Here is a 15,437-nt window from a genome sequence, read left to right on the forward strand (position 1 = left end):
AATTGTTCTTCTCTCTGTTCCCCTCTCCTGTCCTCGCCCCTCTCCTTCTCTCTCTCCTCTCCGCTCCTCCTCCCAGCCAGGTTCTTATCGGGGCTGTTCTGTGCGTGTCCGTCTCTTGTGTTCGCTGGCGGAGAACAAACTGGAGGTATCCATTAATATCCTGCCTAATCATGCCGCTCCAGTCCACACATGGAGCCTGAGGGAGGGGCGCTAGGGTGGGGACGGGAGGGGGCCGACGTGGAGAGACTTGAGCTGCAGCTTTCTCTCTCGCGCTCTCTCTCCGTCTGTGTGTGTGTGTGTGTGTGTGTGTGTCTGTGTGTCCATGTCTGTGTGTGTGTGTGTGTGTGTGTGTGTGTGTGTGTGTGTGGTTGTGTGTGCCCAGTGTTTAAGCCCACCAGCGAGATGAGAGGGTATGCGTGTGTGTGTGTGTGTGTGTATGTGTGTGTGTGTATGTGTGTGTGTGTGTGTGTGTGTCTGTCTGTGTGTGTGTGTGTGTTTGTGTGGTTGTGTGTGTGTGTGTGTCTGTGTGTGTGTGTGTGTGTGTCTGTGTGTGTCTGTGTGGTTGTGTGTGCCCAGTGTCTGAGCCCACCAGCGAGATGAGAGGGTAGCTTTGCTCTGTACACTATCCAATCTGCCCGACCCGCTTCCGGGTGTTTCCGTTGGGTTGGTGGGCAAGCGAGCCCCGAGCCCCGAGCCAGCCCTGCCACAGGAGAGGATTTACACAACCGTAGACTTCTGCCAAAGCTAAAGACTGCTACAGGAGGAGTGTGTGTGTGTGTGTGTGTGTGTGTGTGTGTGTGTGTGTGTGTGTGTACAACCGTAGACTTCTGCCAAAGCTAAAGACTGCTACAGGCAGAGACAGGAGGAGAGCGTGTGTGTGTGTGTGTGTGTGTGTGTGAACACACAACCGTAGACCTCTGCCAAAGCTAAAGACTGCTACAGGCAGAGACAGGGGACGCCATACAGGAGGAGAGCAGGGGTTGGCACCCCGGAAGGATGAGACTTAGGGTTGTAATAAAGACCAACGCCCACTGGTGGCGTCTGACGGGTCAGGAGACGCCAGAGTTTAGAACCCAGGACTAGTTCTAGTACTGTTCTTAGCTCTTCAGCGACAGGTCCATAGAAATTGTTTGTTTTTCTTGTAAATCCACATATTGCATTGCTATCTTTAGTCCCGGCCCGGAGTGGTGCTAGGGTCTAAAGATAGAGAAGGCCTGTATCTCCTCACTTACCCACAGTCCTCTGGTGTTTGCAATGTGTTTATGTTGTAAATCACTACAGTTATTGAACCATAAATCAGGTGTGTGTTTGTGTGTGTGTGTGGGTGTGTGTGTGTGTGTGTGTGGTACTGACAGGACCACCCCTCCCCCCCCCCACCCCCCCCTTCCCAGCTGTAGGAATTAGCTTGGTCCCAAAATGGCTGACAGGTGTAGATAAAAGAAGGTGGGGGGGGGTGCCACGGCAACCTAAATCCATTTCCCAGCCTGCCCCAGTGATTTATAACCCTTCAATCTCCTCTGCCACCACGTACTCTCACTCTTTCTTTCTCTCTCCCTCCCTCTCTCCTTCCCTCCTCTTTTCTGACCCCTGGTCTCTCCCTCGCTTTCTAAGCACTGTTAGCTGGCCACTACTCAGGTTGTCAGAACCACTTTGCCTCTCTCCCTTTTCTCCCCCTCTCCCTCTCCTTCTCCATCTCTCCATCCCCCTGCTTGGTTGTCCGAGTATGGGGCCATCGACCTGCGTCAGGTAGATGTGTTGGAGGTGAGGGTGGAGGAGTTCTGGGCTGGGGGGGTGGGATGGGGGGGCCCTTAAGCAGATCTGAAGGCTACACATGCTCAGCTTCCCCCTCACTTAGCTTCCTCAGGGCCGGCCAACGCAGCCCACCACTGCTTCCCCTCTCCCCCTGCCCTCCCCCCACTCGCCTCCAGGTGGCCTCCAGGAATTCGTAGAAATGCTGCCTCACACAATGGCTTCACAAAATATACAAGAAACGGTACCTTGACATGAAAATACCACCACAGTGGCACGTTGCAGACGTCTCCTTTTGTGAGTCAAGTGAGTCACACGGCATGAAAAGGTCGACGGAGTAGAGCAATGCGAAGGTCAGAGAGCCGGTCTCTTCTCTGCCTCAGCTCTCACTGCTCGACCTCGGTTAGGCTTTCTCTAGTTCCTTTCACCCTTTCACTCAAGGATCTGTGGTGGCTGAGCCTCCTGTTGTCGTGGGTGTGATTGATCTCTCTGAACTGGGTTCAGTGGCGAATAAGCTGTCAGCTCGCTCATAGTGCTAATGATGTGGCCGGTGCGAGGCGTAATCTGCGTTTATTCTGATGGATTGCGTTCTCATCAAAAGCGCTGTTGCTGAATCGAGGTCATTTCACCTTGAGTGAATTCTTAAATAAATAATGCCAACTACATCAAAACTAGCGACTGTGTTGTTTGTTACTGGCCTCTATTCTCACACCCTACCTCCCTCTCTTGTGTTCATCCCTCCCTCCCTCCCTCCCTCCCTCTCTTGTGTTCATCCCTCCCTCCCTCAGGACCACGATGGGCCTCCTGGAATCTGGGCGTGTTTATCTGCATCCGGTGTGCCGGAATCCACCGGAACCTGGGCGTTCACATATCCCGCGTCAAGTCTGTCAACCTGGACCAGTGGACACAAGAGCAGATCCAGGTATGGAAGCCTAGCAGGGCCACTCAATTAAAAGATAAAAAAAACCTTCTTTTAGTTTTCACACACACACACACACACACACACACACACAATCCAACCCTGTAGGGTCCTCTACTGCTAGCTCCCTGTAGTAGACCTTCAGTTCCCTGACATGACTGAGTCCCTTCACTCACTAGGACTCCAGCATGTAACAGTTGGTGCCAGTGAAGACTGAAGGCCTCTGGTATAGAACCAGCTAGAGGTCACACTGACCAATAGAGCACCAACTCATTATGCAGGTTGAGTTAGATATATTAAAAACACACACACACACACACACACACACACACACACACTGCTCCCTCTGTTTAATCTGTCAGGCGGGATAGCAGACAGCACACGGAGACACCCAGCATCTCTGTTCAGAATGTTAATTGATGTTTTAATGGCTAATTAATTCTTGATGGGTAGTTAAACGTGTCTTTTCACGCTCTCCACATTTTTTTTTAAAAAAAACAAAAGAAAGAAAGAAAGAAAACTGTTCACTCTATCTTTCAGCCATCAAATCCATCATGCTCATGTTAATTTGCCCGCTACCGGTTTCAGCTGATTAGCGCATTAGAGTGTGTGTGTGTGTGTGTGTGTGTGTGTGTGTGTGTGTGTGTGTGTGTGTGTGTGTGTGTGTGTGTGTGTGTGTGTGTGTGTGTGTGTGTGTGTGTGTGTGTGTGTGTGTGTGTGTGTGTGTGTGTGTGTGTGTGTGTGTGTGTCTCGTTTGTGAGTGTGTGTGCGTTTGACTATACTGATTATAAAGCTTCCTGCACAATAAAAGCGTGACCTTTTTAATACTCATCTGTGAAAGCCTGCATCCCCAGGGGTTGATCTCAGCCGCCATGTTTGTTGTTTCTAATCATGCCCATCTTAATCTGAACCCACTGTGGTAATAAAAGACTTCACGGGGACGTACACTCATCCTCTGCTGTCTTTCTGATTCTCTCTCTCTCTCTCATGTGGCCCCCTTCCTTTCCAGAGCGTACAGGACATGGCCAACACCAGGGCCCGAGCACTGTATGAAGCCCACCTCCCAGAGAACTTCAGACGGCCGCAGACAGACCAGTATCCTTCCATGTCAAATACCAGTGTGTGTATATATGTCAAATACCAGTGTGTTTCTATATGTCAAATACCAGTGTGTTTCTATATGTCAAATACCAGTGTGTTTCTATATGTCAAATACCAGTGTGTTTCTATATGTCAAATACCAGTGTGTTTCTATATGTTCCCATACTTTTATAACATATAACAAGATATTTGTATACTTTTTATAACATATAGCATGTCAAATGCCAGTGTGTTTTTACGTATATGTTCCCATACTTTTATAACATATAGCAAGAGATTTGTATACTTTTTATAACATATAGCAAGAGGATGAGCGAGTATACATTATGAGTGGCTGCATACATTTTTCTCTGTGTGTACGTGTGTGTCAAGTAGATATATTTGAATATATTCACACGTGCATCATCTGTCCTGTCGTGTTTTCTCTGTTTACAGTCTGTTTACCAAGGTGGATTAGAGAGTGTTGACAGTGTGTGTGTGTGTGTGTGTCGTCACGAGTCTGTCTAACGGAGTGTGCTTTGGCGGCATCTGCTCTGGTGGTTATGCAGTCTGTCTATGCGTGTTTGTGTGTGTGTGTGTGTGTGTGTGTGTGTGTCTGTTTGCGTGTCTGTGTGTGTGTATGTGTGTGTGCATTTCAGCGTTTTCACCTCAACCGGTGGCAGCTGGGGACGACTGGACTGATGATGATCAATGGTTGTTGTGACAGGGCCGTTTTCTCTTTCTGTTTTCTCTCTCCTCTCCTCGCTATGATACTGGTAATGACAGCCTTGGCTGCTCTGCTCTTCTCGAGGAGCGTTTAGCGAGTCTGATCTTGGCTGCTCTGTTCTTCTCGAGGAGCGTTTAGCGAGTCTGATCGCGAGCAACGAGCTCACGTCCACTTGGGCTCCAGTGAGTGAAACAAACACCTTGTTGTTGTTGTTGTTGTTGTTGTTGTTGTTGTTGTTGTCGGTTTTATGTCTGCATCAGTTGTGTTAGCCCATGTCAGAAGCCTTTGATGCATACACACTTAATCTATAGTGTACTGCACCATTTCAAACTCCACATGGATTGAGTGTTTTTCAGTTTCTTAATAGCCTATAATAGTACATTGGCCCTCTCTGTCACTCACTCACAGTGGTACACACATACACACACACACACACACACACACACACACACACACACACACACACACACACACACACACATACATACATACAGACAAACGCGCACACACACTCACAGGCACACACACTCACACGCGCACACACTGTCTCCTTTTGATTGTAGTGCAACACATTCTTAGGACTTGTAAGGTTGTGATGACGCATCGATTTGCATTGATAAATCAATTCAACACACGACAGCACAATTTCATCCCTTAATTAAGAAATCAGTCAGAAACACACCACTAAGGTTTTCAGGGGAGAGAGCACTCCTAGGCACTGGATTAATCTGCTTTGGGATCAAATGAAAAAATAATTTCTTAATGTACTTTAATACCATTAGAAAATATAACTCAGTCAGCACGTTACAAAATGCCTATGGAGTCGAATTTCCCTCTACCGTTATAAGAATGAATTAAACATGGCGAAGTGTTTCGGGTATCAGGATCGCATATGAAGGATAGGCTACTGGAAGAGTCCTGTGTTGGTAGATTCTGTAGTAAAGTAAATATTGAATGATTGCCCTTGAAGTCAAACTGGTATTGTAGTTTTCTTCCCTTTTTTCCTTTTCTTCCAAGTATTTTTCCACCCTTCTCACCTCTTCAAGGTCTCCCCTGGTCAATCTGGCAAAGTCGCAGGTTCACAGCATGTGTGTAAATGATTCTTTTTAGACCGAGTCTCCGAAGTCCACCACTTCCTTTGTGACCCGGTTTGTGAATCTGAATATCTAGTTTCATGGCGGTGAAAAAGGTTTACATACAAGTCTCCAGCTTCAGCTTCTGTACTACAGGGGATACCAAGAAAGTCGTGTGACAAGCAGCCCTTAACGAACACAAGTGAGACAGGAAGATGAACTGCCAAAATAACTCAGAGGGAACATGGTGGCTTTTCCATTTGCAAAATGCAAGAGTGTCTTACGTTAAAACCACACGAGTGTTGTTCATTATGTTAATGAATCCACGGAAATGGAGTTTTGGTTGACAAGAAGCAGTGAGTTATGCAGCCATTATCAGAGAGCTGTTTTCTGTCATTAGGCAGGGGGGGCTCGGAGACAAATACAAACGACTGTGTTGAGATCTGAGTCCCGGTCTTTATGTGGGGGAAAAACCTGCTTGCTGTTCTAGAGGGAACATTTTAAAATTCTCGACAAAGATTTTCTTTTGATCAGAGTTTTGAGCCCCTTCTCTGCAAGTGGCCATGTTTGTTGTGGCCCGCAGACAGCAGCCCTTGAGGACGAAGCAAACGCATTTTTCCATTTTTAACGGCCTGTTGTTACCGCTGGCGACATCTTCAGCCACAAATTCTGCCACTATGCCTAATCGCCGTTTGAAGTTGGTAGAAATTGTCATTTTCATGGAAGCTTGTGTGTGGGGAAATGACACAGTAGTGGCGACCACGGAATAAGCTGCAAAAACAAGTTCGCTTTTTTCCCCTGACGACAACTTCTGAGCGTTTCAGATGTCTCGGACCTATTTCCTGGTTCAAAATGGAGGATAACGTGCCAGTCTAGATGATGTCCAAGACCAGTGAAACCCATGGCTGAATGATGGTTCAAGCGTGGGAAATATAGCTGGGAGACAAAGGGAACATTTATTGTCTTCTTTCACTCTTAGCATCCTCTTCCCTACAGTCCATACAGACCCCTCTCCTCACCTTTTCAGCCATGCATTGCTTACAATGTGCTGGTGGTGGTGTATCTCCAGTGTGTTTGTGATATCCCTAGCTAATGGGCTTTAATAGCACAACCATGGCATGATGATGGTCATGGATGGATAACCAACACTACATATTGGAACACCCATGAGTAGATTGATATTGCCCCCCCCTTCTCTCTTTCCCTTCTTCAACCCCCTTCTCCTTCTTTGAACCTCGGATTAATCTCATCCTCTCATTCACTTTTCCTCTCAGCACTCCAATTCATTTTCACACACACACACACACACACACACACACACACACACACACACACACACACACACACACCTACACACCCACACCCACACACACACACACACACACACCTACACACACACACATACACCCACACACCTACATACCTACACACACACACACACACACACACCTACACACACACACACACACCTACCCTCCTCCTCCTCTTTCACACCCCCAGTCTTGTCCTACTCTGTCGGTCTAATGAGGAATGTGAGCCGGTCCAGCTAATTCCATATTCTCCTCTTTGGAAGCTTCTCCGGGCCCTAATTGAATTTCCTCGGCTCGCGGCTCTTATCTCGGCCAGCTCCGGAGAGCAGCGCGCTTATGGAAATCAGGTCATTTGTATGCTGACCGCTCTGCTACAATATTCCGAAAACCGTCAAAATGGATTAAATCCGGATTGGCCAGATGAGTCGGCCACTCGCACACATTCCCCGTCGCCGCTCCTCTCCTTCCGGCTGCGATGGAATTGGATTTGATCAGAGATGTAGGGCTTGTTTGTTTGTTTTCTTTTTCTTTGATTTCCCTCTCTTTTCCCCCTCCCTCCCTCCCTCCCCCCTGTTGGAATTGTCTTGTCTGTGTAGGTGGTTTGTGGGTGTGTGTTGTCGAGTGCGCTTACGCTCACGGGGCCCTGTGCTCGACCCTCTCTTCCTCCCCGTCTAATGACCTGTGTAATAGAAGAGTTGACCACATTAACGCAGGTGCGCTCTGAGAAGGGGAAACAAAGATAGGGTTTCGCCTGGCAATGGAGATTTCATTCTCTCTATGTTAATGAAGGGGTCTGGATGGTGTGTGTTTTTTTATTTCTTTTTTTCCTTTTCTGCCTTCCTTGCTAAACTATCTCTCTTTCACACTCATGCCAGGCATTTGTCAGAGAGTGTGTGTGTGTGTGTGTGTGTGTGTGTGTGTGTGTGTGTGTGTGTGTGTGTGTGTGTGTGTGTGTGTGTGTGTGTGTGTGTGTGTGTGTGTGCGTGCGTGCGTGCGTGCGTGCGTGCGTGCGTGCGTGCGTGCGTGCGTGCGTGCGTGCGTGCGTGCGTGCGTGCGTGCGTGCGTGCGTGCGTGCGTGCGTGCGTGCGTGCGTGCGTGCGTGCGTGCGTGCGTGCGTGCGTGCGTGCGTGCGTGCGTGCGTGCGTGCGTGCGTGCGTGCGTGCGTGCGTGCGTGCGTGCGTGCGTGCGTGCGTGCGTGCGTGCGTGCGTGCGTGCGTGCGTGCGTGCGTGCGTGCGTGCGTGCGTGCGTGCGTGCGTGCGTGCGTGCGTGCGTGCGTGCGTGCGTGCGTGCGTGCGTGCGTGCGTGCGTGTGTCTGTCTACCTGTACTCTCTCTGTTTCTGAGCTTGTCAGACTTTTCTCTACCTCTCTGCATCTGCATGTGTCGCGCTCTCTCTCTCTCTCTCTCTCTCTCTCTCTCTCTCTCTCTCTCTCTCTCTCTCTCTCTCTCTCTCCCACTCTCACTCTTTCTCTCTCTCTCTCTCTCTCTCTCTCCCACTCTCAATCTCTCTCTCTCTCTCTCTCTCTCTCTCTCTCTCTCTCTCTCTCTCTCTCTCTCTCTCTCTCTCATCTCTCTCTCTCTCTCTCTCTCTATCCCTCTCTCTTACTCTCCACCTGCTCCTCATTTCTCCTTTCCGTGTACTTCATGTTTATCCCCAGCTTATTTTTGGGGGAAATGTTGTAAACACAATACACAGCTTTTCCCAGCACTCATCTGTCAGTCACACTGTCTACGGAGAGGTGTAGCTGTCTGTTTCTCCTGTGTTGTCTACAGAGAGGTGTAGCTGTCTGTCTCTCCTGTGTTGTCAGCTGGAGAGGTGTAGCTGTCTGTCTCTCCTGTGTTGTCTAAGGAGAGGTGTAGCTGTCTGTCTCATCTGTGTTGTCAGCTGGAGAGGTGTAGCTGTCTGTCTCTCCTGTGTTGTCAGCTGGAGCGTTGTAGCTGTCTGTCACCCCTGCGAGGTGTAACTGTCTGTCTCTCCTGTGGTTTCTTGGAGAGGTGTAGCTGTCTGTCTGTCTGTCTGTAGCAGAACTGTCGCTGTCTGTCTCTTATTAAGTCTGTTGCAGAGGTGAGATGGCCTGTTTCTGTTCTCAAGATTACAGCAGACACCGTCTGTCTACAGTGCAAATGTGTGTGCGTGTGTGTGTTTGGCTGTGTGTGTGTGGCTGTGCGTGTGCGTGTGCGTGTGTGTGTCTGTCCCCATCAGTCATGGATAAGGGTGTGGTAGGTCTGTGATACAATCAGCAGAAGGGATCAGGCTCAGTCCTTCTGTCTGACTCTTTTATAGTGTACCATGGAAGATTCTGTTTCTTGTATAGTCTGCTGCAGACATGATTTGTTTGTCTCGTATATAGTTTATAAAGGCTCAAAACGGGCTGTCTCTCGTGTAGTCTTCAATGGGGCTAATCTGTGTGTCTCTGTCCTATTGTCTCCAGTGGGATAGATCATTCTGCATTAGGATCTCTGCAGTGAAATGAATGTGGCTCCCTTGTGAAGTGCAAACCACGACTACATCAGTGGGAATGTCATTGTACAGTCTCCTCTCCTTGTGCAGAGAGGAGGAGGCAGAATGCAATGTTTCACTTCTAGTGTGCATTGTGCAACGCCCTGCGATGATGGAGCGTCTTTGATTACATTGGTTCTGCTCAGAAGTGGTGGAATCATGGGCTTGTTTGCTAGATGGCTCCGAGGCTCAAAGAAAGCTGAACGGAACAGGTTCAAGAACACACACACACACACACACACACACACACACACACACACACACACACACACACACACACACACACACACACACACACACACACACGGAACAGGTTCCCTGTGGGCGGAGGGAACAGCGGGGGGGATCAGAGTCAGTGTTGAGTGCAGAGAGCCTCGCCTGGCATCACAGCTTCATTTCTCACCCTCGCACAAACACCAATCAGTGTCTGACTGTTGTGCTCCAGGAAATAGCACGTGTGTGTGTGTGTGTGTGTGTGTGTGTGTGTGTGTGTGTGTGTGTGTGCACCTGTTCTATAGTTTCTTCACTCCCACAGGTTTTCTCTCTCTTTCTCGCTCTCTCTCTCTCTCTCTCTCTCTACCCCCTGTCTTCTCTTCATATTGGACATTGTTTGAGTTTCACCCTTGCCCACCATCTCTCTCTTTCTTTCTTTTCTCTAAGTCTCTTTTGCTCTCTCCCTCCCTCCCTCTTTCCCCCTTCCTGTTTCATTTTTCATCAGATGAAGAATCGTGATCAAAGTTTTATGAAACCACAATAATGCCAAGAGGGCTAGACCCTCGGCACTGTCTGCAAGCTAAGGGGGCTGTGGCAGTGCTGAGGGAGTGTGTGTGTGTGTGTGTGTGTGTGTGTTTCTATTTGTGTGTGTGTGTTTCTATTTGTGTGTGTGTGTCTATGTCTATGTATGTTTCTATTTTTGTGTGTGTCTATTTGTGTGTGTGTGTTTCTATTTGTGTGTGTGTGTGTGTGTCTATTTGTGTGTGTGTGTTTCTATTTGTGTGTGTGTGTGTTTCTATTTGTGTGTGTGTGTGTGTTTCTATTTGTGTGTGTGTGTGTGTGTGTGTGTGTGTGTGTGTGTCGGTGGCACAGGTAGGGCGACTGGGATCAGATTGGGATCTAGGCTCGGTGGCCTCACTTTCATCTCTCCCTCCTCTCCCTCGCTCCCTCTCTCCGCTAATCTCTTTATCTCTCCTCCATCTCTTTTCTCTGCCTTTTTTTTTCATCTCTCCCTCCCTCCCTCCCTCCTTCTCTGTCTACCTTAATCTGTCCCTTTCACTTAAGTGGTGTTTGGAAACGCTCGGTCATCTCGGATGACTTTGACCCCAGATGCACTCGGAGAGCCAGGAGACAGTCGGAAAGAAAGGGAATTAAAGTAGGGAAGAGAGACGGAACGAAAGAAGGAAGGGAGGATGGGATAGAAAGAGAAAGAAAGAAAGAAGCAGACAGTATAGAGGGAGTGAGTGAGAGACTGAGGGGAAGGAAAGAAAGGAAATTAAAGTAGGGAAGAGAGACGGAACGAAAGAAGGAAGGGAAGGGGGGGAGAAAGAGAGAGAAAGAAAGAAAGAAAGAAGCAGACAGTATAGAGGGATGGAGTGAGAGACTGAGGGGGGAGGGAGAGTGGGCGCAGTATAAATAATGACAGGTATATAGAGGGTGACCAAGAGAAAGATAATGAGCAAGAAAGGCAAGCACAGTGTGGAGGGAGGGCGGGGAGAGAGAGATAAAGATGGAGAGAGAGAGAGAGACAGGGAGAGAGAGAGAGACAGAGAGAGAGAGACAGAGAGAGAGAGACGGAGAGAGAGACAGAGAGAGAGAGACAGAGAGAGAGAGACAGAGAGAGAGAGACGGAGAGGTGTAGAGACGGAGAGGTGTAGAGACGGAGAGGTGTAGAGACGGAGAGGTGTAGAGACGGAGAGGTGTAGAGACGGAGAGAGGTAGAGACGGAGAGAGGTAGAGCGAGAGATGGAGAAAGAGAGAGAGAGAGTGTGACTAGTGTCTTGTAATGGTGTGCTCTCTCCCGGTCTCTGCTCTGCTGCCTGAGGTGGCTGCTCTCTTCCTGAGGATGCGGTGCCAATTAAGCATCACTCTCGCCACGGCAACAGCTGCAAGTCCCCCCAGCAAGATCAAGCAAGAGAGAAGGAACTGGCTCTGCCTGTCCTGCCTTTGATAGCCCAGATGTTCCAGCCTGTCTGCTCTGTGACCTCTGACCTTTGTGTGTGTGTGTGTGTGTGTGTGTGTGTGTGTGTGTGTGTGTGTGTGTGTGTGTGTGTATATACATTGGGTTTTGTATGGTCTACTCTTGTTTGTCTTTGTGTGTGAGTGAGAGGGAGAAACTGAGCTTGTAATCTCTTGTGTGTGTGTGTGGGTGTGCGTTAGTGTTTGTGTCCAGCCACCCGCAGAGTGCTGTTGCACAAGCTTCTGCAGACTGTCAATGTGATTTTCTTTCGCTCAATATACCACGCTCCGCAGGTTTGTGTGTGTGTGTGTGTGTGTGTGTGTGGTTTTAAAATCCACACTTCACACCCTCACTTTCACTTTTCTGCAGGTTTTTTTATTATATATTTCTTTTTAAGATTATGCAGTTTGGTTGCAATCTCTTCAGAATGTTTTAATAACAGCAGTTTATAAAAGCAGGTATTGATTCACATTTTCTTTGAATGAAGTGGATATGAAATGGAAAATCCCCAATGGAGTGTAAATGTACTGCCTCTTAGCTAGAGATTGATCTAGGATGATGGGAATTGGTTTATTTTTCATCGATGAGAAAGGTATTGTGGGATTTGTAGTTTCTGTGTCCTTCAAACGTGTCGTTTTCCTAAGTGATACCTCAGAGCTGTGGAATTCTTCATAAGGGACAAGTACGAGAAGAAGAAATACTATGACAAGAACGCCATCAACGGATCCATTGTGAGTAAAACACACACACACACACACACACACACACACACACACACACGTACTAATACGCATCTCACACACAGAAAAACATAGAGGCCACTTGATTACTCAACACTTGGCAAAAGCCCTGTGGGAGTTTGTGATGCATTTGTATGCGTGTTCGTGTCTGTGCTGACTCTGACTTTATGTAATTAATCAATGCAATCTCTGTGGTGATGTGTTTCCTTTGTTGATCTCTGTGTGCAGGGGGGGGGGTGGGAGGGTGGGGGTCATTGTGAATGCGCGAGACCAAGTCACTAGTCACTGCGCGTGTGTGTGTGTGTGTGTGTGTGTGTGTGTGTGTGTACGTGTGAGAGAGAAAGAATGGGGAAGGGGATTGCATTGTCTGTTTCTTTGTGTATTCTCAGTCATGTTTGGCTGACCCAATGAGCATTCACAGTCAGTCATGTAGCCAACACAATTTGTATCTCTGATGTGTGTTGGCAGTTAGCGCTATGCTAACATCTCCACTCATTGCAGTCCACTGATCCCACAGAAAACACATCACACACTTGGAGAGCTCCAGCTGCTCCCTGGACACGTGTGTGTGTGTGTGTGTGTGTGTGTGTGTTTGTGTGTGGTTTTATTGACGTTCACAATGGAAATTGTCTAAAAATAAATAAAATTCATTTTCTGCACATGTGCTCCCTCTGTGTTGAACCCCATCCAATCCAGCTGTGCCATGCCTCCAATTGTGATGTCAACTCGGAACATTCCGTTGCCAAATTTTGGCAGCCAATCAAAAATGTTCAGTGTTAATGATGGTCTGCTATTGGCCAAACTGTCTGTTTAGGGTTAGTTTGATTGGTTGGCTGGCTAAGCCACAGTTCTTCTGGTCAAGCCTGTCTACTGGCCAGCTCATCGCTAACTCCTCACTAAACAAGAACACATCAGCAGAGCTGTGTGGCTGCAATGCACTCACACTCACACTCACACTCACACTCACACTCACACTCACACTCACACTCACACTCACTCGCTCACACACTCGCTCACACACTCGCTCACAGACACAGACACAGACACAGACACAGACACAGACACAGACACAGACACAGACACAGACACAGACACAGACACAGACACAGACACAGACACAGACACAGACACAGACACAGACACAGACACAGACACAGACTCAGTCGTACACATCTATACGCCATCAGAAAACCACTAAAAGAAAACATTTTCAGTCTTCCAACAGTCTGGAACATTCCAGCTAAGCCGCCGTCGGTGAGATAGTCTGGTGTATTGATCACAAGTGTGAAGGAAGAGAAGGAGGGCAGTAGATAAAGGGGGAGCACAGAAATGAGAGAGAGAGAGAGAGAGAGAGAGAGAGAGAGAGAGAGAGAGAGAGATGTGAAGAGAGGTCGAGGTGTACTCTCTCTGTCCATGTCCTCCTACTGCCTCTATGGAGATCATAGGGTAACAGGCTCCCTGCCTCCCCTCTCTCTCTTCCCCCTTTGCTGCCTTCCATAAGCCCCTGCATTCTCTCAACTCATTATCACTTTAAGTCCATTTGCCAAGAGCGGTTGGGCGGGCAAGGGAGGGAGGGCAGGGAGATAGGAGGAGGGAGGGAGAGAGAGAGAGAGAGAGAGAGGGAGAGAGAGATGGCTGCTGGGTTTAAAAGTCTATCTTTTTTTGTCCTCTTATGCAGCTGTTGAAATTCAGCAAGTCTGTTTCTCCTGCTATCGGTCTCTCTCTTTCTCTTTCTCCGGCTCCTCCTCTCTGGAGAGCCTGTCTCAAACAGCTGAGGATGCACTCAAAAACATCTGCCTCTTTGAGTGGGGAGAAGTAAAACCTTGCATTTTTAGTTTTGCTTTTTTTCCCTAAACCATTCTTACAGCAACATACAGTAAGTGTGTGTTCTGAAAATATCTGAATTGGCAAACTATTGTAGTGCCAACCACAGCTCTCTCTCTCTCTCTCTCTCTCTCTCTCTCTCTCTCTTTATCTTTCTCTCTCTCTTTCTCTCCATCTCTCCCTCTCTCTCTCTCTCTCTCTCTCTCTGTCTCTCGCTCTGGCTCTCTTTATCCCACAGTCTTGTCATTGTTGATGGAGCTGTTGGTGTTGTTACGTAAGGGGTTGTGTTGTGTGTTGTAGTCAACACAGGCCTGTCTGTTTTACATCAGCATCACCCAACCACATTCTCAGATCTACCCCCTGCAGTGTGTGTGTGTGTGTGTGTGTGTGTGTGTGTGTGTGTGTGTGTGTGTGTGTGTGTGTGTGTGTGTGTGTGTGTGTGTGGCTGTGTGTGTGTCTCCCTGTCCGCTTTAGGCCTCACTGATGTGGCATGTTCATTCATGCCAGCTGCCTTAGAGGAGCAGCCATCTCCCCCCAGCTCTTACAGACCCAGGGTAAACTGATGGAGCGGTCATCTCCACCCAGCTCTTACAGACCCAGGGTAAACTGATGGAGCGCTCTCACAGACCCAGGGTAAACTGATGAAGCGCTCTCACAGACCCAGGGTAAACTGATGAAGCGCTCTCACAGACCCAGGGTAAACTGATGGAGCGCTCTCACAGACCCAGGGTAAACTGATGGAGCGCTCTCACAGACCCAGGGTAAACTGATGGTTGTCATCTCCCCCCGGCTCTCACAGACCCAGGGTAAACTGATGGAGCTCTCTCACAGACCCAGGGTAAACTGATGGAGCTCTCTCACAGACCCAGGGTAAACTGATGGAGCGGTCATCTCCACCCAGCTCTTACAGACCCAGGGTAAACTGATGGAGCGCTGTCACAGACCCAGGGTAAACTGATGGAGCGGTCATCTCCACCCAGCTCTTACAGACCCAGGGTAAACTGATGGAGCGCTCTCACAGACCCAGGGTAAACTGATGGAGCGCTCTCACAGACCCAGGGTAAACTGATGGAGCGCTGTCACAGACCCGGGGTAAACTGATGGAGCTTGCCAGTTGTTGTGAAATGATCTGGTGCTGCTTTCTATTTCATGCCATTCTCAAAGATATGAAAGGTGCCCCGTCCTTCCCCACAGTCAGGTTTGAGAAGAGGGTGGGGTTTTGTTGTGTAAGGACAGTGTGTACCAGTGGCATTAGTGCCGCCCCCCCCCCCCCCCCCCATACACACACACACACACACACTCACACACACTTTCCCAGTGTGGAAAGCTGATGTGGGGATTGC

General features: G+C 48.6%; 1 protein-coding gene across 1 annotated transcript in view; it reads left to right on the forward strand.

Annotated features, from left to right (window-relative positions):
- Nucleotides 1–2,541: 2,541 nt before the first annotated feature.
- smap1 (small ArfGAP 1) overlaps nt 2,542–15,437 on the forward strand; it is a 91,518-nt gene continuing 78,622 nt past the window's right edge. The window contains exons 1-3 of the mRNA XM_080861010.1: nt 2,542–2,671; nt 3,678–3,763; nt 12,186–12,261. Of these exons, the coding sequence (XP_080717136.1) occupies nt 3,690–3,763; nt 12,186–12,261 (150 nt within the window). The 5' untranslated portion in view covers nt 2,542–2,671; nt 3,678–3,689. The remainder of the gene's footprint in view (nt 2,672–3,677; nt 3,764–12,185; nt 12,262–15,437) is intronic.

Source organism: Sprattus sprattus (assembly GCF_963457725.1).
Source record: "Sprattus sprattus genome assembly, contig: scaffold_72, whole genome shotgun sequence".
NCBI lineage: Eukaryota > Metazoa > Chordata > Actinopteri > Clupeiformes > Clupeidae > Sprattus > Sprattus sprattus.